The 25,222-nt window shown below is 38.4% G+C and overlaps 1 protein-coding gene across 1 annotated transcript; it reads right to left on the reverse strand.

The window, feature by feature from the left end:
* Positions 1-19,135: 19,135 nt before the first annotated feature.
* LOC116623389 (cytochrome b-c1 complex subunit Rieske, mitochondrial) lies at positions 19,136-24,706 on the reverse strand. The gene is made up of 2 exons (XM_032390542.1): positions 24,384-24,706; positions 19,136-20,023 (listed from the first exon to the last, which is right to left on the reverse strand). Exons 1-2 carry the CDS (start codon positions 24,595-24,597, stop codon positions 19,413-19,415), a joined length of 825 nt encoding a protein of 274 aa, XP_032246433.1. The 5' UTR covers positions 24,598-24,706; the 3' UTR covers positions 19,136-19,412.
* Between the last annotated feature and the right edge of the window lie 516 nt (positions 24,707-25,222).

Consider the following 25,222-nt stretch of genomic DNA (forward strand, 5'->3'; position numbering starts at 1 on the left):
TCTTTTCTAGAAACAACCATTTCATTCAAGTAAAGTAAATGGTGAGGGCAAGTGACAAATATACCCTTTCCTTAAATAATATGATCTATACTGGCCTTCGCACTGAGTATCAACCACTCCTGGAATTCAGAAGCAATGCAGTGGCTAGAAAAACGGCACTTGTCTTTGGCCCTCTGTCTCCTCATTCCCGTACACTATAATCTTTCCTGTGTCCATCAAACAACCTGAAATCCTTTTCTTATAACCCCAAAGTGACTTCTGGCCTTTTGAAAGGTCAGAGCCTAAAACCCTGATGCAAGAGAGAGTCCCCACTGACCAATGGATGGAATTGTGTGTCCAGGTGTTTTGAATTGGATATACTGGCACTGACTAGAGGCAAAAAGTGTCCTGGAGATTGCTCTATTTTGTTTTTTTGTGCACCTATTCCTCAATTATATGGCCACTCTAGACTGAACCGAACACATAAAAGTCAGAAATAGAGCTCTACTTATTAAGGAGGGCACGTGTTGTGATGAGCACTGGGTGTTACACGCAACTAATGAATCATTGAACACTACATCAAAAACTAATGATGTACTATATGTTGGCTAACTGAACATAATAATAAAAAAAATAGAGCTCTAAATTCATTGAGTTTCTTGATCTAATTCTTTCCTGTAAACATAGGCCCTTAGGCCAGAGATTCACAAATTTAGCCCTGCATTAGAAGTGGTTGGGGGCTTTAAAATATCCCAATCCCAAGTTGCTTCTTTATCACTTATTATTTTTTAATGAATCAAAACAAAGTGTTTTTAGCATATATAAATATGCATATATATATAATGCCAATATTTTGAAAATGATTCAAAATGTCTATGTCTATTTTACATTAACTGCATTTTTTTTCATTTTACCTTTTGGCTTTCTGATCTTTTCACCGATTTCTCCCATCTCCCCACCCCCACCTCTGGCAACCACCAATCTGTTCTCTGTATCTATGAGTCCCTTTTGTTTTTGTTTTTGTTTTGTTTTAGATTCCAAATATAAGAGAGATCATACAGTATTTGTCTTTGTCTGACTTATTTCACATAGCACAATGCCCTTGAGGTCCATCCATGATGTCACACGGCAAGATTTCATTCCTGTGTACAGTTGTGTACAATTTCTATATCCATTCATCCATTGACGGACCCTTGGTTTGTTTCTAGAACTTGGCTATTGTAAATAATGCCACAAGAAACATGAGGGTGCATATATCTTTTTTAATTGGTGTTTTCCTTTTCTTCAGGTACATACCCAGAAGTGGATGGATCATATGGTACTTCTATTTTAAATTTTTTGAGGACACTCCATACTGTTTTCCAACATGGCTACACCATTTACATTCCCACAACAATGCACAAGAGTTCCTTTTCCTCCACATCCTTGCCAACTCTTGTTATTTCTTGTCTTTTGGTAATAGCCATTCTAACAGCAGTGAGGTGATATCACATTGTGGTTTTGCTTTGCATTTTTCTTATGATTAATGTTGTTGAGCATCTTTTCATGTAGCTGTTGGCTATCTGTATGTCTTCTTTGGGAAAATGTCTATTGAGAGCTTGTGCCCATTTTTAATTGAATTATTTGTTTGGCTATTGAGTTGTATGAGTTCTTTATATATTTTAGTTATTAGCCCCTCATCAAATATACAATTTGTAAATATTTTCTCCCATTCAGTAGGTTGCCTTTTCATTTTGCTATGGTCTCCTTTGCTGTGCAGATTTTCCATCTCCCATTCACTCATTTTTGCTTCTGTTGCTTTTACTTTGGTTTCAAATTCAAAAAATCATCTCCAAGACTGATACTGAGTTGCTGACTGCCTATGAAGAGTTTTATTGTTCAGGTCTTTAGTTCAAGTCTTTAACCCATTTTTTTTTTTATTAGCTTCAGAGGTAGAATTTAGTGATTCATCAGTTACATGTAACTCCCAGCACTCATTACATCATTAATGCCCATCATTATTGCCCATGGCCCAATTATCCCTTCCCCCCACCAACCTCCCCTCCAGCCACCCTCAGTTTGTTTCCTAGAGTTCAGTGTCTCTTATGCTTTGTCTCCCTCTCAATTTTCATCTTATTTTATTTTTCCTTCTCTTCCCCTATGTTCATCTGTTTTGTTTCTTAAATTCTATATATGAGTGAAATCATATGGTACTTATCTTTCTCTGACTGACTTGTTTCACTTAGCATAATACCCTCTAGTTTCATCCATGTTGTTGCAAATGGCAAGATTTCATCCTTTTTGATGGCTGAGTAATATCTCATTGTGTGTGTGTGTGTGTGTGTAGATATAGATATAGATGATATAGATATAGATATAGATATAGATATGTATATACACACCACATCTTCTTTATCCATTCATCTGTCAATGAACATCTGGGCTCTTTCCATATATTGGCTATTGTGGATATTGCTGCTATAAACTTTGGGGTGCATGTGCCCCTTTGAATCACTGTATTTGTATCCTTTGGACAAATACCTAGTAGTGCAATTGCTGGGTTGTAGGGTAGCTCTATTTTTAACTTTTTGAGGAACCTCTATCCTGTTTTCCAGAGTGGCTGCACCAGTTTGCATTCCCACCAACAGTGTAAGAGGGTTTCCCTTTCTCCACATCCTTGCCAACATCTGTGGTTTCCTGTCTAGTTCATTTTAGCCATTCTGACCCATGTGAGATGATATCTCATTGGGATTTTGATTTGTATTTCTCTGATGCTGAGTGATATTGAGCATTTTTTTGTGTGTCTGTTGGCCATTTCTATGTCTTTTTTGGAGAAATGTCTGTTCATGTCTTCTGACCATTCCTTGACTGGATTTTTGTTTTTTGAGTGTTGAGTTTGATAAGTTCTTTATAGATGTTAGATACTAGCCCTGTATCTGATAAGACATTTGCAAATATCTTCTTCCATTCTGTAGGTTGCCTTTGGTTTTGTCGACTGTTTCCTTTGCTGTGCAAAAGCTTTTTATCTTGATGAAGTCCCAATGGTTCATTTTTGCCTTTGTTTCCTTTGGCTTTGGAGATGCATCTAACAAGAACTTGCTGCAGCCAAGGTCACAGAGGTTGCTGCCTGTGTTTTCCTCTAGGATTTTGATGGGTTCCTGTCTCACACTGAGGTCTTTCATCCATTTTGAGTTTATTTTTGTGTATAAGAAAGTGGTCCAGTTTCATTCTTCTGCATGTGGCTGTCCAGTTTTTCCAACACCATTTGTTGAAGAGACTGCCTTTTTTTTTCCCCCATTGGATATTCTTTCCTGATTTGTCAAAGATTAGTTGACCATAGAGTTGAGGCTCCACTTCGGGGTTCTCTATGCTGTTCCATTGATCTATGTGTCTGTTTTTGTGCCAGTACCATACTGTCCTGATGATTACAGCTTTGTAATACAGCTTGAAGTCAGGAATTGTGATGCCTCCAGCTTTGGTTTTCTTCTTCAACATTCCTTTGGCTATTCAGGGTCTTTTCTGGTTCCATACAAATTTGAGGATTGTTTGTTCCAGCTCTATGAAATATGCTGATGGTATTTTGATAGGGATTGCTTTGAATGTGTAGATTGCTTTGGTCTTTAATCCAGTCTGAGTTCATTTCTGTGTATGGTGTAAGATATTGATCGAGTTTCATTTTTTTGCATATGGCTGTCCAGTTTCCTCAATACCATTTATTAAAAGAGACTGTCCTTTCCCCATTGTATATTCTTGGCTCCTTTGTCATAAATTAATTGACCATATATGCATGGGTTTATTTCTGAAATCTCTTTTCACTTCCATTGATTTATATGTCTACTTTTATGCCAATACCATAGTATTTTAACTACTATAGCTTTGTAATTTAGTTTGAAATCAGGGAGCATGATAGCACCAACTTTGTTCTGTCTCGAGATTGCTGTGATATTGGATATCTTTTTGTGGTACCATACAAATTTTAGAATTATTTATTTATACTAGTTCTGTGTAAAATGCCATTGGAAATCCAATAGGGATTTCACTGAATCTGTATATTGCTTTGGGTAGTATGGACATTTTAACAGTATTGATTCTTCTAACCCATGAACATGGAATATCTTTCCATTTATTTGTGTCTTCTTTACTTTCTTTCATTAATGTCTCATAGTTTGCTATATATAGGTTTTTCACCTCACTGGTTACATTTATTTCTGGGTATTTTATTCTTTTTGATGCATAGTAAATGGAATTGTTTTCTTCCCTGATAGTTTGTTATTAGTGTATAGAAACACAACAGACTTTTGTACATTAATTTTATATCCTGTAACTTTACTGAATTTATTAGTTCTAAGAGTGTTTTGATGGAATCTTTGGGCTTTTCTATAAATAATAGCATGTCATCTGCAAATAGTGACAGTTTTACTTCTTTCTTTCTAACTTGGATGCCTTTTATTTCTTTTTCTTGACCAATTGCTCTGGCTGGGACTTCCAAATACTTTCAACATTGAATAGAAGTGGCAAGAATGGACATCCTTGTCTCGTTCCAGATCAGATCTTTGAGAAAAGGCTTTCAGCTTTTAACTATGGAGTATGGTGTTAGCTGTAGGCTTGCCATATATGGTCTTAAATACGTCAAGGTACATTTCCTCTACACCCACTTTGTTGACAATTTTTATCATAGATGGATATTGAATTTTGTCAAATGCTTTTTCTGTATCTATTGAGATAAATCATGATTTTTATCTTTCATTTTGTTAATGTGGTGTATCATGTTGACTGCTTTGTGAATGTTGGAACATCTTTGCATCCCTGAAATAAATCCCACTTGATCATGGTGTATTATCCTTTTAATGTATTGTTGAATTTGGCTTGTTAAGATTTTGTTGAGGATTTTTGCATCTATATTTATCAGGAATATTTTCTTTTCTTGTGGCGTCCTTGTCTGGTTTTGGTAGGAGGGTAACGCTGGCCTCATAAAATGAGTTTGGAAGAGTTCCCTCCTCTTCTAATTTTTGGAAGAGTTTGAGAAAGATTGGTACTTTTTTTTTTTTTTTTGAATGTTTGATAGAACTCACCAATGAAGCCATCTGATCTTGGGCTTTTGTTTGTTGGGAGGTATTTAATTACTAATTCCTTAGTAGTAATTTTTCTGTTCAGATTTTATATTTCATTATAATTCAGACTTGGTAGGTAGGTTGTATGTTTCTAAGAATTTATCCATTTCTTCTAGGTTGTTCAATTTGTTTTCTTCAGTTGTTCATAGTAGTCTCTTATGATCCTTTGTAGTTCTATAGTGTCAGATGGAATGTTTCCTCTTTCATTTCTGGTTTTATTTATTTGAATTTCCTCTCCCTCTCCCTCTCCCTCTCCCTCTCTTGGTGGCTTCCATACCATTTAAATCAGTTTAAAAACCATTAATGCCTGGAGGTAAGCCCAGGCAGTTTTTAAAGCTCAGCAGGTGATTCTAGTGGCTACCAAGTTTGAAAGATTGGTCTGGGGCTATAGTTCTCAGTTGTGGCTGCATATTGGAATCACCCAGAGATCATTTAAAAATTCTGACTCACAGGAGAACCTGAAACCAATCAAGTCATAATCTCTGGGAGTGGGCTGGGAATCAGTGGTTTTTGAAGCTCCCAGATGAGTCTAATGAGCACAAATTTGAGAACCACTTCCCTAGGCAAATCCCTTCATGAAAAAGATAGAGAAAACCTCATGGTGATGCTCCTCAATTGCTAACTTTAGGAAAATACCTTTCCTACCTATTGGCAAATGTCCATTCTTATAAAATCCACTGAACTTAAATCTTCCCTAATAATTCTTTTTTTAAGCCTTATTGAGGAGTAATTGATAAATATAATTGTATATATTTAAGGCACACAACATGATGATTTGATATACATATACATTGCCAAATTATTACTAAGATCAAGATAATTAACACATCCATCACCTCACATAGTTAACATAGTTAGCTCTTTTGTGTGGTGAGAGTGATTAAGATCTATTCCCAGTAAATTTTAAGTATACAATATCTTATTAACTACAGTCACTGTGCTGTGCATAAGATTCTCAGAACTTGTTCTTATAACTGAAAATATGTACACTTCAGCCTACATCACCCCATTTCCTCCTTACCCCAGTATCAGGTAACCACTGTTCTACTCTCTATTTCTCCATGAAATTGGCTTTTTTTTTTTTTTTTTTTTAAGATTCCACATATAAGTAATACCATACGGTATTTGTTGTCTTTTTCTATCTGGCTTATTTTACTTAGCATAATGCACTCCAGATTCATTCGTGTTGACACAGATGGCAGGATATTCTTTTCTATGGCTGAATAATATTCCATCACATACATATACCACATTTTATTTATCCATTCACCTGTCGATGAACACTTAGGTTGTTTCCATATCTTAGCTATTGTGAATAATGTTGCAATAAACATGAAAGTGCAGATATCTCTTTAAGATACTGATTTCAGTTCCTTCAGATACATAACCAGGAGTGGGATTGTTGGATAATATGTAGTTCAATTTTTAGGAACTAAAATTTTTAGGAACTTTGAGGGACTACCATACTGTTTTCCATAACAGCTGTACCAATTTACATTTCCACCAACAGATACAAGGATTTCCTATTTTCCACATCCTTGCCATCACTTGCTATCTCTTATCTTTTCAATAACAGATATCCTAACAGGTGTGAAATGATATCTTATTGTGGTTTGATTCCCATCTCTCTGAAAATGAGTGATGTTGAGCACCTTTTCATACATCTATTGGCCATTTGTTTGTCTTCTTTGGAAAAATATCTATTCAGGCCCTTTGCCCATTTTAAAATTGGATTATTTGCTTTTTTGCTATCAAGCTGTATGATTATTATTTAACATCATCCACTCTCACTTTCTGGGGTAGATAACCCCTCATCCAGGTTGCTCAGCTTCTCTCTATGGCTCTGAAATTCCTCCAATCTTTCTTGGATTATTTCTTGGCAAACATGCAGAGACAACACAGATACACACATAACTTAGAGAGAATGTTACACTCTGATGAAGACACTTGTTTTTGTCCACCTTGAAAGCATGAGGTGAATATCTGAGACCAATGGACAGGAAGGATACATGCCTAATATATATATCCTTACATGGACAGGATGTGGAGAAGGGAGGGAAAGAGAATAATTGTGAAGGGGGCTTCCACTAGATATGTAATATTTTATTTTTAAAAATCTGAAGCAAAATTTAATGAAATGCCAGCATTTGTTAAATCTGAATGGTGGGTTCATGAGGGTTTATTCACATTTTTGTGTTTAAAATATTTTATTAAAATTTAGGGATCATCATCATGTTTTTAAAAAGGTGTTACAGCATTATACACAGAAAATATTATCTACACACTAGTTATTAGACAAAAGAGGCAAATTTGCTATTTCAATCAACAGGTTTGACATTTGTTTTGTTTTTAGTGAGGAAAGTGGTTCTAGATCTGCACTGTCCACATGTGGCTATTTAAATCAAAACTAAAATAAAATTTGAAATTCAATTCTTCAGATACACTAGTCACATTTCAAGTGCTGAATAATCACATGTGGCTAGTGGCTTCAGTTTTGGACAGCACAGTACAGATTATAGAACATTTCCTTCATTGCAGAAAGTTCTATTAGACAGTTCTGGTCTAGATAATAATATATAATTATATGGCAAAATGCAAATGACTTTTCTGCAATGAACCTCCATCCTTCTTCCCTTCATATTTGAATAAACTAAAGCAATCTATGATTTAGGATGGACCTGCAAATGAGTGATGCAAATAAATAAGTGGTAAATCTATTGTTTTTAATCTTCCTAGAAAACAAAGTTCAAAAATTACTCTACCCATATATCGAGAACTGTACTTTTATATGGCTTTTGTGTATAAGTTTATGTCTAATGGCTAGTAGGCAAAAAATTGACAACTGACATTAATCAATGTCTAATATTAATTAATAGAAGGGACAAACTGATATTCCAAGTGAGGTAATAAGTCAGGAAAAATGTCTGCCCAGAGAGTCAGGACAGTATAATTTCAAGTTTTTCAAATTACAAAGCAAAACAGGTTTGTTTTAGCAGGTAAAATAATACTAAAAACTGTAAAGAAAAAACCTAATCATCATGCTCCCCTCAACTCTACACTTATGACCCCTTCTAACAGCATGGAAGTGCTTATCTATACCTTCCTCTTTACTCATGCAAACATATCAAAGCAACAGTATACATATAGAGGATTTTTTTTTTTACCAAAGGGAGCCATATTATACATTTTACTTCGTAATTTTCTTTTTTTTCACTTAGCAATATGTCACAGACATCCTTATATGTCTGCAGGTATTTGTATAAACTCATTTTTCCTCAATCTCTTTCTGCATATACACAGATGCGTATACACATATATTCATACATGTATATATGTATACATATATATACATATGTATGTGGGTGCACATATATAATTTTGCAAAATGGGCTATCATTCGTGCTGGGCAGGGGCAGGCAGCTAGTAGTATTTTCTTGCTTTTTCCTTGTTAACTTGTTTCTGTGCACCCCCCCACCCCCACTTCTCCCAGACTTTTTTCTCCCCATATCCACCTCAATCCCAGATAATTCATGTTAACAGAACCTGGTATTCGTCCACATTTTTTCCACACTCATAAAACACATTCAAAAACTTTTATACATTCTTTTATTGTTTTTTTGTCATTGTCATTTTGTTTCTAGTTTGGGCCCACTATAAATTCACCCAAACAAATATTCTTATACCTTCATTTTTCAATAGTTGTGTTTTTATTTCTTTGGGGAGTGTCTCAGAAGAATGGGTATGTGTATTTTTGGTTTTGGAAAGCAGTCTGGAGAAATATATTAAAACTATCTCCTGTTTCTGCCAGCAATGTGTAAGTACCCCTTTCTCACACATATTCAACAGCAAAGGATGTTTCTCCTTAAAGTTTTGCCCATCTGATGGATGTAAAGTGATATCTCATTACCATTGTGCTTAATCTGACAACTAAGATATTTAATACCTTCTCATTTATTAGTCTCTCACATTTATTTTTTTTCTGTATGTGCTTATACATTTCTTTTTCCTACTTTTTTTCTGGAGTTTTGTCCCTTTTTTTGTCAGTTTACAAAATCTCTATAGATATTGCCTAATTCTTTCATTTTCATTGCTTTTTGGGGTTTTTTACAAATCTATTGTCATTTGATTTGGCTAATATCTTTTGTTATTCAAGATTCTATTTTGGGGGGTGCCTGGGTGGCTCAGTCCTTAAGCATCTGCCTTTGACTCAGGTCATGATCCCAGGGTCCTGGGATCCAGCCCTGCATCACATTGGGCTCCCTGCTCAGCAGGAAGCCTGCTTCTCCCTCTCACACTCCCCCTGCTTATGTTTCCTCTCTCGCTGTCTCCCTGTCAAATAAATAAAAATAAAATCTAAAAAAAAAAAAGATTTTGTTTTTGTATACAAACAGGCCTCTATTTTCTGATATAGATCCTGTCATGATTAAGGTCTTCTCCATCCTCAGATTATATAGTTTGAGATTTTCTTAAAATTTGTCTTACATGCATCTTTAATCTCCCTAGAATTTGTTTTTATGCATAATGAGAGCCGGGATTCAACTCTGTTTTCTTCCAGAGGGATAGTAGGTTTTGCCAGCACCGTTTATTAAACAACCCATTCTTTTCACCACTGAATTGATTCCTGCTTTTCTTATATTAAATTCTCATATACCCTAAGATCTAGTTCTTGATAGTCTATTTTGTTCCACTAACATGTCTGTTCCCATGCCAATGCCATATAAATCTAACTACAGTGATTTTATAGTGGGTTCTTGCTTCTAAAGCCAACTTCCATTCTTCTTTTTCATACTTTTCTTGGCTCTTCTTGGATATTTTTTATTCTATATAAATTTCATGCCCATTTTATCCTAAATAAAACAAGGTAAATATACAATCAAACAAAAACCACTATAGAGATCCTAAATACATGCTAATTTGGAAAAAAATTTTTTGATGAAACTAAGTTATGCCATTAAGAATATGTTCTTTCCATTTGCTTAGATCTTGATTTAGACTTTTTTCATAGATCCTGTACTTATTTTTCATAAAGTCCTGTTGCTGCAGTCAAATTAATTGTCATACCAGGAAATAAGCTTGACAAAGCAGTCACTGAGGGCATTACAAGTCCCCGCATCAAAGGTGCAAGAGTGGATGTCACTGTAAAAGTCGCAGGAGACAACCTGGTCCCATTGTAGCCTAGGATGCCCTTAGGGGTTCTTCTGATGCCTGCTTCAACACCTTCTTGATGTCATATTTGACAGCTTTTTCTAGATGGTAGGTCAGATCCTTAACCAACACATTGGAGGTGGGGACATGAAAGGCCATGCCATAGCTTCCCATTCAGCTCAGGGATGACCTTGTCTACAGCCTTGGCAGCACCAGGAGAAACAGGAATGATATTCTAGGTAGCCCCTCAGCCATTATGCCACAGCTTCCCAGAGGAGCCATCTGCAGTATTCTGGGTGGCAGTGATGGCATGGACTGTGCTCATGAGTCCATCCACAATGCCAAAGTTGTCAAGGATGACCTTGGTTGGGGCGGGGCAGGGGGGTTGGAAACTGTTGGCAGTTCAGGAGGCATTGATGGCAATCTTAAGGGAGTTGTCATACTTACGGTTCATGCTCATCATAAACTTGGGGGCATTAACAGAAGGGGCAGAAATGATTACCTTTCTGGCTCTGCCCTTCATGTTAGCCCCAGCCTTTTCCAAAGTAATGAAGACACCAGTAGACTCTACAACATATTCAGCACTGGGATCTCACCCCTGGAAGATGGACATAGGCTTTTCCTTGATAAGCTTCCCATTCTCAGCCTTAACTGTGCTTTTGAGCTTGTCATGGGTGGAATTATACTGGAACTTGTAGACCATGCAGTTGAGATCAACAAAGGGGTTATTGTTAGCAACAATATCCATTTTGCCAGAATTAAAAGCAGCCTTGGTAACCAGGTATCCAATGACAGCCAAATCCATTCATTCCAACCTTCACCATCATATCTCAAGGATGATGCAAGTGTCTATCCAACAGGGAGGAGCAGAGAGCCTTGATTTCTTTTACTAGCATTTTATTTAGAAATTTTTATTTATTCAGTAAATGAGAATGATGTGCTATTTTTTGTATATCTAATGTTTAGTTTTAATATTAATTTTATGTTGAATTCATAAAATGAATTGTAGAGCTTCCATATCCCACCTTACCCTACATCCCCATGGTATAGAATTTTGCTAATCCAAAGAATGCCTCATGGGCTAGCAGCATGGACATCAATTGGACGTCAAGCTCATTTCCTGGAACTTGTTAGAAATGCAAAATCTCAGGCCATAACCCAGGCCTATGGAATTAGGATATGCATCATAAACAAGATCCCCAGGTGAATTGTATGCATAGTAAGATTGGAGATTTGATCTAGAATAGCTTAAGCAGGAATGGAATTATCTTCTCTTTAAAGTGTCATATAGAACTCAGATATGAAGCCAACCAGTCGTGTTAACTTTTTATACTTAATTGGATCTACGCTAATTGGTATATTTAAGGTTTCTACTTCTTGAGTAAATTTTGGCATTTTATATTTTGTTAATAAATCATCTGTATCCCCTGAGCTTTACAACTTTGCTGCATAGAGTTGCATTCTTATATTACTTTATTACTATTTAGTATCTTCCATCAAGTGATAATGGCTCATTCTCTTCTCATCTTATATATTTTTGCCTTGTGTTGTTTCTTTTTATCAAGCTTACAAAAGCTGTATCTATTTTCTTGTTCTTTTCAGAGAACTAGCTTTTGGATTCAATTAGTAATAATCCTTTAGTTAAAACCTGGCAGGGGAAGAGGGTCCTACAATGTGAACCATTACTGTGGATGAGTTCAGCTTTGCTATTAGCATCAAACCCATGTCCACATGCAAATCTGAATTTCCAGGGACTAAAGCATCACGAGAATACAGGATTAATACCTATCTTCAACTGCTGAATCACAGTCTGGATAGGAACATACCTCCACCTTGAAATTGCCTTTCTGCATACCTAATCATATTCTAAATGTCATATATGGTCTCACTGGTATAGTTCACTAAATAACGTTTTGAGCATTTGTATTTTGCTTTACAGTTTATAATGCCTTTCATACCCTTTATCTCATTTGAAATTTATGTTTAAAAGGTTCTAATAGATAATCTTGACTAAGGGGAATACAATCCCTTAGTCCCTTACAATTTTCATATACTGAGATCAGCTGGGGCCCTCAGAATGCTCTGTTTCTCTAAAGGGCCAAACAGGGGCCACAGAAGAGTTTGTATTGTGGTGAGAGCTAAGAAAGCAAGTATTCACTCAGATAAAGGAAGAGGCATTAGTTGAAATTTTAACCATGAATAGATAAAAGAAAATGGCAAATTTCAGATAATCATCTTAAACCAGACAATTATGTGAAATGCATTAGCTTTTCTTCAATTAAGGAGTCAAGGTTTTGTTTGCCCTTTTAAAACTGTATGAAAAACTATTACTTATGGACTCTCATTTCTTACCTTTGCAAATATTCTAATCAGAGAAGGATTTCAGCAGCTAGATGACTGTAAGCTTTTGCACTCAAATTGGCCCAAGTTTAGTACAATAGCTGCGAAGTATAAAGTGTAGTTTCTTGAATTTGGGATTTTTAGTTCACTGATATACCAATCTTATGTTGATCATTATGGAGGACTTATTACAAAGATACTGCTGAAGCCCTTCACAAAATTTTAAATCTTGTACCACTGACCAGAGATCTAAGATCTATAATAATCTTTTTATAAGAATTCGCATAGGCAAATACTTGAACAGTCTTTCTGTGTAGTGTATTTAGGTGTCCTTTAAGTACCTACAGTAGAAACCATTTTAACCTCCTATTCCTGGCAGTACTATGCTTAGGACATTTTTAACTTCCAATAAGTAGTGCTGAGTATTGAAAAAGAGAAAATAATCCTCCATCATTCCTACCTCAGAGAAAAATTGATCAATTCACCTACTTGATAATATTTTTCCCCTCTAAGCAAAATGTTCCCTTCCTAAATTCTAGGGTAGAAAGTGAATAAGAGAGATGAAATGGTGTAAGTAATGACCTGATGTCCATTGCATTTTAATGCTGGAAATAAAATACTGAAGGACGAACCTTTTGACATTGAAATCTTACTCGGGGAGAAGAATGTTCATTATGAACAAATGGAAAAAAGTAAAATAATCCATTTTTTAAAAAAAGATTTTGAATTATTTATACCTTTTGAATTCCTTTGAATTTTTTCTTCTGGGAGGAGTGTAAACTTAAATCCAAAATATCCTGTAATACTAGTTCATTTCTCCTCTGACCTGAAGTCCTAGAAAAATAAGATACACAGACATTACATGATTGTTCAATTTTTAAAGATGTTGTACAAAGTATCTGGAAATCTTTTCTTTCAAACAATGCCTCTCAGAAATTCAACCCCCTCCCCCCACCCCCTCCCCATTCAGCACTCAATACCATGGCTAAGGACTTGCCAGGTCCCCAGCCCCCCTCAGTCTAGTGGTGGGGAGACAGACCAGGAGAGTGAACTTCAAAATAGAGGAAAACATAGATATCTAAATGGATATGCCCTGATTTTGGGGAAACTTGCTAGAAAAGTGAATGTAATTCAAGTGCAGAATACCACACCTAAAGAATCTTGAAGCAGGGCACCTGGGTGGCTGTTGGCTTAGTGTCTGGCTCTTAATTTCAGTTCAGGTCATAATCTCAGGGTCCTGAGACAGAGCCCCACACTGAGCTCTACAATCAGCAGGGAGTCTGCTTGAGATTCTCTTTCCCTCTCTCTCTGCCCCTTCCCACAGTGCTCACGCTCTCTCTCAAATAAATAAATCTTAAAAAAAAAAAAATCTTGAAGGTCAGGCTGAGGACAAACCAGATAAAACAAAAGAAAGGAAGGGGAACAAGGCAGAGGGGACAGTGTGGGAAGAGACTGAGAGAAAACAAGAAGGCAGGTAACATCCAAGTTCTGTTACTGGAGCAAAGGCTTTACTGATGGGATGCAGGTAGAGGTTCCCGTTCAGTTTTGAAGTCATCTTTTGACCTACATTAATGCATTAATTCCTAAAGAAATCCTGAGGCAGTGTCTTTTTCATATAAGGGAGAGGTACAAAGAGATTAAGTGATTTATGTCAGATCACATGTCTAGGAAATGACAGAGCCAGGATTAGAACCCAAGAACCAAGCCCATACTCTTTACCTCTACACCACTTGGCAACCCATATGGAGGATGGGTTTTAAGGGGAGAAGACTGGAGGAAAGAAAAAAGACCTTGCTGCAATAGACCAGGCAAGAATTGACAAGGCCTCAATTAATGCATATGCATATATGTATTATATACATTTATGTATACAGACACACACAGGTATATACACATAAATACATATACAGGATTGTGATCGGGACTATACATGCTGCACTCAGAGTCCTTGGGTTAAACTAAAATTTTGGTTCCACCAACTTACCAGCTATATGATTATGGACAAGGCACTCCATGGGTCTCAATTTCTCTACCTGTAAACTAAGAATAGCAACATTACCCAGCTGACAGGATTTTTTGAGGATTGAATGAGATCGTACACAAAAGTACACTTAGTCTATGGACTAGGAGTTGGTGCTCAAAGTTTGCCCCTATTAGAATGTTACAAATTGCAGAGACAGTAATGGACCTGTTCTTTAAGTAGGTACAATTAGCAGGGTTTGGGGATTTAGAACCAGGGGAAGGGGTAATGGAAAAGGAGGCAGAGGAGACTAGAGGTTCTTACTGCCAGGTAGATTACTGGGTAGATGGGAAGGTCACCAACTGCAATGAAGAAGATGGCTTATGGGAAACAGAGATGACTTCCTTTCCTCTTGGACAGTTTAAGGTGTTAATGGAACGTCTGTGTACAGATGCCCAGTTTAAGTGGCTGAACATGACTGTGAAGTTCAGGGAAGTAATCTAGGGGAATCATTAGCAATAGGTGATAATGCAAGTGTATTAGAACAGTGGGCCAGGAATATCACTCTGAAAAATATGCACATTTATTTTGGGTCAATATACAAAAGGCAGTATTTATTTATTTATTTTTAAATTTTATTTATTTATTTGACAGAGACACAGCGAGAGAGGGAACACAAGCAGGGGGAGTGGGAGAGGGAGAAGCAGGCTTCCCGTGGAGCAGGGAGCCCGATGCGGGGCTCGATCCCAGGACCCTGGGATCATGACCCGAGCTGAAGGCAGACGCTTAACGACTGAGTCACCCAGGCGCCCCAAGGCAGTATTTAAATGACATGAAAATACAGAAAATGCCATTTCAGCACAATGAGAATGAAGAGTGACTTCTGACAAATAGTACATTCCCACTGTTCAGAAAACAGGGCACTAATAGCACATTCTGATCCTAAACCATATATATCAAATAAGGACAAATGCCCTCTGCACACTTAGATTGAGTCAAACAGATTTTATGAAGATATGCTCAGAAAGACAAAAGTAAATGTGACATTAACAAACAATGCTAGGGTTTTTGGAAAGGTCATTTTCTATAACCACTCTGTTTAACGCATAATAAAAAGGGAATCTCAAGATTGTCCCAATCTTTACTCCCAGTAAAAAAGTACATGCTAATCATCTTATGTCAGGATGCCAACTGGTCAAATTTATTTCCTTACATTTCCCCCTAATATCTAGGATTTTGTTCCACTGAGATAATCAAACATAAGTCTGCTCTAACCATTTAGCATAGTATCAATTAATTTTACTTGTCTTGGTCACTTGTGGAACAAAGCCTTCTTTTAAAAACTAAATGGGATATTTAAGTTTAACATCATTAGTCAAAATATCACAGAAGACATAAGCAGCCCACCAAATCCAATTCCAGCACAGAACACCTGTGATACATCTAGGAACGTGCAAACTTCCTGTTTTTGGCCTTCCCAGGCAGGGAGTCACAGTGCAGTTGTTTGGCATTTCAAACATGAAAAGATGAAGGTAGCACTTCAGCGTGGGAGGGGGTAATAATGGGGTATGGGCATTTCTCTTCAGGAAAGTGGTGCTGCTACTGGGTATTTACCCCAAAGATACAAATGTAGGGATCCGAAGGGGTACGTGCACCCCGATGTTTATAGCAGCAATGTCCACAATAGCCAAACTATGGAAAGAGCCAAGATGTCCATCGACAGATGAATGGATAAAGATGTAGTGTATATATATATACAATGGAATATTATGCAGCCATCAAAAGGAATGAAAGCTTGCCATTTGCAACAACGTGGACGGAACTAGAGGGTATTATGCTGAGTGAAATAAGTCAGAGAAAGACATGGATCGTATGACCTCACTGATATGAGGAATTCTTAATCTCAGGAGACAAACTGAAGGCTGCTGGAGTGGTGGGGGGTGGGAGGGATGGGGTGGCTGGGTGATGGACATTGGGGAGGGTATGTGCTATGGTGAGCGCTGTGAATTGTGTAAGACTGTTGAATCACTGACCTGTACCTCTGAAACAAATACATTATATATTTAAAAAAAAAAAAAAAGACCATAGCAGGAGGGGGAAGAATGAAGGGTGGGGAATCAGAGGGGGAGACGAACCATGACAGACTATGGACTCTGAGAAACAAACTGAGGGTTCTAGAGGGGAGGGGGTGGGGGGATGGGTATTAGGGCACATTCTGCATGGAGCACTGGGTGTTATACACAAACAATGAATCATGGAACACTACCTCAAAAACTAATGATGTAATGTATGGTGATTAACATAACAATAAAAAATTATATTAAAAAAAAAAGGTAAAGTGGTGCTGATGGTTTAGGCAGCACAGTTTTTAGTTTGTGGACCTGTGTTCCCCTCACAACTGAGTGCTGTGTTCCCACTCCCCGATCCCTCCATCCCAATACCAGCAGCATCCTCCAGCCATTGTGACAATCAAATAATGGCCACAAACACCCCCCTTGAGTAGGAAGGCTGCCCTGTTTGAACACTACTATTGTAATAAAAGATTGGTTCAGTTGATTAAAATGCTTTGGATGTGTTTATTGAAGTACCAAATACTGCAAACACATCAAATATTTATCTAAGAAAACTATTTCCATTATTGGGGCAGGGGGGTTGAAGAGGCTCAGAGAATCTTAAAGGCAGAAGGCCTCTTAGAAACCATCCCAAATTTACAGATGGGGGAAAAAAGTGTCCAAAAGAGGTTAAGGAACAGGCCCATGGTTCGATGGCTAGGAAATGGCAAAGCCAGAATTAAAACCCTAAATTCTAGTCCAGTACTTCCACTACGCCATGCTCCCAACTCACTCAATCCACACATGGATATATTAAAAGCTCAGCAGTTTCAGCTATGCCCAAAGGAACAAAATTCCTATAAACTTACACACAGGAAAAATCAAACCCCCCCAAAAAAGTCACTCAGATTTGTTGGGGTCTAAGAATTCATTTAATGCTTTGAGGCCTCTACTCCAGGCTTAATAATTTATCTTAAAATTAAAAATTGGAATTTTTATTTATCATCCCATAAGTTCTTCCAAGTAAGAATTTTATGACTGTAAAAATATTTATGAGCTCCTACATTAGCATATCCTGAGGAAGTGATGAATAGTTCCTGCTGCCATTTTTAAAAAGAAAGTAGGAACTCAATTCAACTTCAAATTTTGTCAGTTTATAATAAATATATTGGTATAGTTTTAAAAAATAAATTGTGGACAACTGGCACCATAAAAAGGTAGCATAAGAAAGTGTAAAATGATCTTCCTCATAAATATTAGGAAAAAAGGAATCTTACTACAATGATAAAATATCCAACAAATACCTACATTTCATGGCCTCATGATGGGGGGGTGGCCATGTTTCATGTGAGATGCTCCAAATATTAATGAATACTACATACCCAATGTGCTTATACACAATGATGTAATTTCACTACTTTTAGTAAACTAGCAATGTTTGGCACCTTTTGTCTTATATTTTTACCCCAAATACCGGAACATAAAATACTATTATAATAAGCCCCATTTAGCACACCTTTCTTTCTAGAATGGTACAGATGAACCAAATATCTGCTCATAAGCATAAAAACTTGGACATTTTCTTTTCTTGGACATCTTCTTTAGCTACCATTTTAAAGACTGGAACCCTGGACGGCCAGTTCCCTTTGGAAGACCTAACCCCTTAATCTAGTTTACTTTCTTACAAATGCACATGTGATCAAAGATGGACCCAGTGGTGTATTACTGGCCCATGGCCAAACAGCAAAGATAAGGCAAACTTATCAAAGTAGCTGTTGACTCTCAACGAAGGGCACAGCCCACTCCCAGTTCCCAGGGAGAGTATCAGATCTGTCTTGTTTCACTTGTGTAACTGAAGGTAGAAGGCAGAAAGCAAGAAGAGGGTGTGGATTCTGATGTCTCCCTGTGCCCACCTTCACTTCACGGTGAAAACTGGTGACTGCAAATACAACTGAAATACCTCAAAATGTAATCACTGCAGAAACAAAACCAGCAGGATCATTTTCACACTAACACAGTGTAAGTCAGATACTTTGGCCTCTTGATAGGGTGGATGCAGGAGCAATGGGAACATGAATATCCACACCTGATGAAGAAAATAACAGCAGCACTCCCATTCTGGAAAGCTTTTCTCAGGTAATATCCCACCACTGCCTCTTAAAACTGAAAAATTCTAAATACTAACTTACTCCCATATGTGAAAAATAAAATTTCCTGACCTGTCACATAAGCAGGAAATTGGCTACCTAGAAGTGGGGCTAAACCCTCCGAACTGCTAACACCTCATTTAGGACTCTCCCATAGAGTATATTCAACATCACCACACAGACTTGAGGTGGGTGGGGGGGGGGGTGCAGAGGGGTGGAGACGGGGCAGGACACACATAGCCAGGACTCACGTGCAAGAGACAAGACGGGAAACCTGGATACTACTATTTCTGCCAATGCCATAAATATCTTCCAGGACTTGGAAATGACCAGTTGTACCTCAGTCTAACCATTAGCACTGTAGAATCTGTGTCCCTGACACAAAGAAGGAAGATGGAGAAAGCTGATTATAGATTTCACAAATATCTTGTACACCGGCCTGTAATTTTTAAATAGAATTAACTATCAAAGAAACTGCACTTTTTAAGTCTTTGAGGTTAACAATGTTTAACAGTGGCTTTATTAGGTGAATGCTTGAAAGCATTCAACATTAAATTCAATTTACTTCACATTAATGTTTGCAAATACATTATTAGCAATTCTTAAATATTTCAAATCAACTTAAGTATAGAAGGCTTGCTTATAAGTCTTCTGAGGTGACAAGAAGACCAAAAGGAGCCTAGAACTTGAGTCCAGGTCTCTAACCAACAATCACCATGTCCTCACCGGTGAACTCATATGAGGGAACTTCAAGGTTGAGAGGGGCAGGCCCCTTCCTGATCCTGCCAGAAGCATCATAGTGTGACCCATGGCAAGGGCAGTAATAACCACCAAAATCTCCTGCATTTGCAATGGGTACACAACCAAGATGAGTGCAAACACCTATGAGGATAACCCATTCAGGTTTCTTTACTCGATCTAAATCATGCTGTGGGTCCCTCAACTGGGACATTTCAACTGCAGCCTCCTGCTCAATTTCCTTCTTGGTTCTATGGCGCACAAACAGTGGTTTTCCTCTCCATTTGAAAGCCATGTTCTTGCCTTCTGGAATATCGGATAGCTTGATTTCGATTTTCGACATGGCCAACACATCAGCAGAAGCACTCATGCTGGAAACAAACTGGGAGACGACATTCTTGGCAGCATATGCAACACCTATACTAGTCGTTGCAGTTATCAAATAGGAGAAAGCTTTTCTAGCCTCACTGCTCTCTTTTGAAGACTTCGTAGCATCTAACACCTCGGTGCGTCGATAGTCAGAGAAGTCAGGCACTCTGATGTCTGTGTGGGAATAACGAATGGAAGCTGGGACTGCAAAATAAACAAAGTTAAAAAACACAATTAGATGAGTACCGTGAAAGGGACATACATCAGGAAATAACCTTTGTGAATTCATAAGCAAAAATCAAGTTATAAAAATGTGAAATATGGCACTCACTGATCTCAGAAATTGTCAAGTTGGCAGTGCCAGCATATAAAATACTGAAAAAGAACTGAGGTCAATCACTACCTATCATACTGGTAAGAAATCACAAGATTATATGTGTAAACTGAGTTTCTCATGATTGAACACTACTGATTCAGAATTCTTAACAATTTAGTGCATCAAATCTAAAAAGTTAAACAGTACTGTAAACAGCAATATTTTAAAATCCCTGAAAATTCAACCTGCCAAGACATACAATTATGGTAACTACCTCTCGCATTCTCTGGATTACGAGGGACCCTAAAACTCCTCAAGTCTACCCAATAAGTTGATTTGTGACCATCTTATTAAACCAAATGTCTAACTTTACATTCCTATCTACCTACTTGCTGAAAGAACTGCTAAAAATTCATAAAATACTTATTACAAGATAATAAACATTCTGTGAGCTGTCAGCTTAACTTTAGTTGCAGAAAATTTAGAGATTTCTATTTTATACTCTGGAGCATAAATTAGTATTACTTTAACTTCAAGTAAAGCCACTAATGGACAGAAAAGAACATCTTTATCAAAATATGCAACCATCAAATGAAATCTCCAAAAGAACCAATTATTTCAATTTAGTACAGGATAAAAGAGCAAAATTTTCATATATCCCACTTTTCAGTCAAGGGCAATAAATTCTATAAGCGTAAAGGCATTATCTTTCTTTTTCACTGGTGTGGGTCTCTCAACTGAAACACTACTACTGCAGGCCAATTAAATAGGCCAGATCTTTGTGTCAAATGAATGTTAAATAAACAAATAATTACTATTTATGTAGTATGTTGGATGTACGTAGTTTTGTTAAGATTTTATTTCTTTGAGTGAGCAAGAGAGAGAGAGAAAGAGGCAAGAGAGAGCATGTGCAAGCAGGGGGAGGGGGAGAGGGAGAAACAGACTCCCCACTGAGCAGGGAGCCCAAGGGAGGCTCCATGCCAGGGTCCTGGGATCATCACCTGAGCTGAAGGCAGATGCTTAACTGAGTAACCCAGGCACCCCAGTTTTGTTAAAAAAAAACCAAACATATTATGTCTTTTGTCCCATACCATTTTGAAATATCTGACAAAAAAATGAACTTACTGGCATCACTTTTAAGTATGTTTCAGGAAGCAAATCTCTTTGCAAATTGTATATGCATTTTAGGAAATTTGCCACAAGGTTTCCTTTTTAGAAAAGGGACACTAAAAATTCCTCACTGAGAAAATGTGTTGTTTCTAAAAGAAATATGTACTTATAAAATGCATTTTCATATAAGTCATATAATTCTACTTGGTCTACTAGGCTGTCTCATCCTAATATACTTCTTGAACAGTTAAACATTACAATAAAGACTATATCAACTACTTTCACGTGGTTCTCAAGGTCAATAACAATGGAAGCCCTAAGTCCAATTCACCCTTGAACAACATGGGATTCTGAGGCACCAACCCCACATGTGATCAAAATTCTGTTATCTTCTGACTCCCTCAAAACAGCCTACTGTTGCCTGGAAGCCTTACCAGTCAATTAACACATATTTTGTATGTTATATATACATGTATCATATATTGCATTCTTATAATAAAATAAGCTAGGGAAAAGAAAATGTTATTAAGAAAATCATAGAGTACATATGCAGTACTGTACCATATTTATATATATATAAAAATCCACACAGAAGTGGACCTACGCAGTTCAAACCCATGCTGTTCAAGGGCCAACTATATTCATAAAGAATGGTAACCTATCAACATCATTCTATGTACTTTTCTGACTGACCCAACATTTTTTGGAGGGGATCAGGACATGGGTAGTGACTACCTGAGATTCACAACTATGGCAGAGTGACATTGCATTATATACTACTCTACCTCTCCCTAATGCTAACCTGTCAGTGTAGACTGGGGTTTGGGATCAAGTATGAATTACTTTCCTTTAGTACTGTCTGGAATTACAAAGGAAAGATGTGTATCATACTTAAAAGATGAAGGAACCTAAGTTCATCCTTTACATTAAAAACAGTATCTACAACCCCTGACCATGTTAACAGCATACAAGGAAACGTATAGGAACATTAAATAGAATGGTTTTGACGTTCTCTTCCGGAGATTTGGTGGTCCAAGAAATCCAGTTGTCTACTCCCCTTTTATCTAGCAGGTTACACTTTATATCATACTACACCACCATGAACACTTTGGGAAATTAAACTGCCATATTGTGACAGTCATTCTCTAAGTAAGTTACATTAACTCTTATTAGGTGTGACTTTAGCAGCAAAAATGCTAGCTAGATCTAAACTCGAGCAGAATCAGATACTTCTAGAAACAGAAAACGTAAGGGATTATAACAAAACAGGTTTTTGTTTTTTAAGGTGAACTCTGATGTGCCCTGGAAATCTTCCTTACCTCAAGGATCTTCTCCTGATCGAATCCTCCCCTCTCACACCCTCAGTACTATCTTTCCGCAAACCACCTAGACAGGAGATTTTAATGTGAACTGAAGCTACAAGCTGAAGACATGATCACAGAAAAAGTTTGCCTTATGGTTCTGTATTATTTACCAGTTCTTGGAAAAGTCAGGTAAGCCTCTAATTTTTAGAAAAAACCCTTTAGCCATTAGACAAATTCCAAAGATCCTTTTTGCCTTTGCTGTTGAAATTTTCTCCTCCCTTATTGTTTCTCACCTCCAGGTCCAAAGAATAGGCTTAGGGTGGGCCAGTGTACTCTGTTCATGCCCTGAACAATGTCTCCAAAACCCACCGGTGCCCCCTTACCAAAAAAAAAAAAAAAATCACCATTTTATTCATCCACAAATATTCTGAACTGTATGCAAAATCTGAGGTTGTAGGAAATAGAAAAATAAAGGAGATTTTTCTCTATGCCCTCAAGCACAAGGTCAGAGGAGTCACCAGGAAACACAATAGTGGAAAGTGTTATGTACTATAAAGCATAAAGGAATCAGCAAATAAAAGATTTTATTGACCTGATCCTGAACAGAGATTGACCTGGTAAGACTTGGAAATATGGAAAATTGAGCGGATTATTTTACAGTAGAGAACAGACTGAATAGAGGAAGAATAAAGAATGGGGGAAACTTAGTTTGTAGGGCAAGCATTACTTGTCCTACTTGCCAAATCAACTGTCAGTGGGGCCAGGAAGGTAACACAATGAAGTAGGTCTGGTGAGGACTGTGATGAACTGGAAGAGCGCTTGCTCCAACTAAGAGGGCAGCCAGTGCACAGCACACTAGACTTTCCCCATGTAGAAACTAGAGTTCAGTGTTGCCAGATTCCAACATTTTAAGACACACAAGACATCTTCCTTTTAAAACTATGCAGGTTGGGCAGACTACAGGCACACCGGCCTACAGGCTGCCACTTCAGGATTTTCAATCCGGAGCCTGAAAAAAGAAAGGGAACACAAGCCACAAAAGATAGAGGAGGATTCGGTGAGAGTTGATGGCTAACTCAGTCTTTCAAATCAACCTCTGCCTGTTGCTCTTCTTGAGGAATAAACTGATTACAGTGTGAAAATAACGGCCCACCAAATGAAAACGCTAATACTCTACACCATTAACGCCTGTGTTAGTGTGTTGCTGTTGTTGGGAGGGGGCGTGAAAGAGAAGGGCACTAAAGGGATCAGGTGGTGGGAAACGGGACAACGTCCCAAATCTTAACAGCAGTTCCTATTTTTTGAGCATGTATAAAGTGCCCCAAAATGTGCTAATGGCTTTATGTAAATTTTTCCATCTGAAACTCACGACATTACCTACGAAACTGGTATAATCATTCACCCATTTCACTGGTAAGGCAACACGTTTACAAATCTGCCCAAAGTCAAACGACCTGTAAGCAACAAAATCTGTCAGACTTTGCTGAAACGGTCGGCCGTCAGAGTTCTTGAATTTATCCTGTGAAGTACAAAATGTGGCCTGTGGTTTACCCAGACTGGTCGCCAACGGAAACAATCCCTCAGAGGCACGGAAGGCCAGGGCCGGAGGTCACCTGCGATCGCTCACCCCAGCTGCGTCCGTGCACAGGTGAGAGCGGAGGCCCGGGAGGTGCAGATGATTGCCCAAGGTCGACCCAGCCCGGAAACTTAATCCCCCAAGCAGGGCTCCGCTCCACTTCCCCGCCCTCCTCGGGTGTGCCCTGGGTCCAGAGCCAGAGGGAGCGAGAAAAAGGGGTCCCCTCAGCCCCCGGTCGCTCCCCTCAGCCCGGCTCACCATTGAGGCCCACGGAGGCGGCCAAAGGCCGGCTCGCGGCCTGGCCACTCAGCGACTCCCGGCACAAGAAGGGCCGCTTCACGTCCAGCACTGGAGGCTCCGGGGTGGCGGGCACCGAGGCCTGCACCAGGGGCCGCAGCGCGCCCGCCACTCCGCGGGACGTGGCCGATAGGACGGGCGCGAAGGGGCCCGAACGGGAGGCCACCGACAACATGGCGACTGCTTCTCCAAACGCCGAGCCGGTCACAGGGACGACCTTCCGCCCGCGGCGCAGGCGCGAGGAGGCGCAGGAGGCGCGCCCCGTGACGTCAGCGCGCCGGCCCAAGTGGGGCCCGAGCCTGAAGAGGCGCTGCGTCAGAGGCAGGGCTACGAGCATGCGCTGAGGGCGGAGCCAGGCGGGGAGGAGGGTGTGCCTCCCTATCCGTCCGCCGCGCGCGCCTTTTGGTCCTGGGATCTAACCGGAAGAAAGTGGGCAAAGGAGGTCCTCCGGGAGTGTCCCGTGGATCGACTTTGCGTCCCTCAGGGTAAAAACTATCTGTAGGAACCTAGGGATAAGAATAAGTTATCACAGTAGATTAAATAGGGGTAATAATAATTCTTAACATATGTTAGGGCATATACATATATATTAGGTTATATGTGCTTGTAAAACCTAGAACAGAGCCAAGCATATAGTGACCATTATGTGTGTACTATAATGTTTATTATTAGCACTATCGAACTAAAGAATAAAATAAATAAATTTTTAAAAAGCCAGGGACTTAGGGGCAAAGCTTAATAATAATGACAATGGTAATGGCTTATGTGTATTAAGCATTTACTGTGTATTAGATTTTGTG

Source organism: Phoca vitulina, unplaced genomic scaffold (genome assembly GCF_004348235.1).
Source record: "Phoca vitulina isolate PV1807 unplaced genomic scaffold, GSC_HSeal_1.0 scaffold58, whole genome shotgun sequence".
NCBI lineage: Eukaryota > Metazoa > Chordata > Mammalia > Carnivora > Phocidae > Phoca > Phoca vitulina.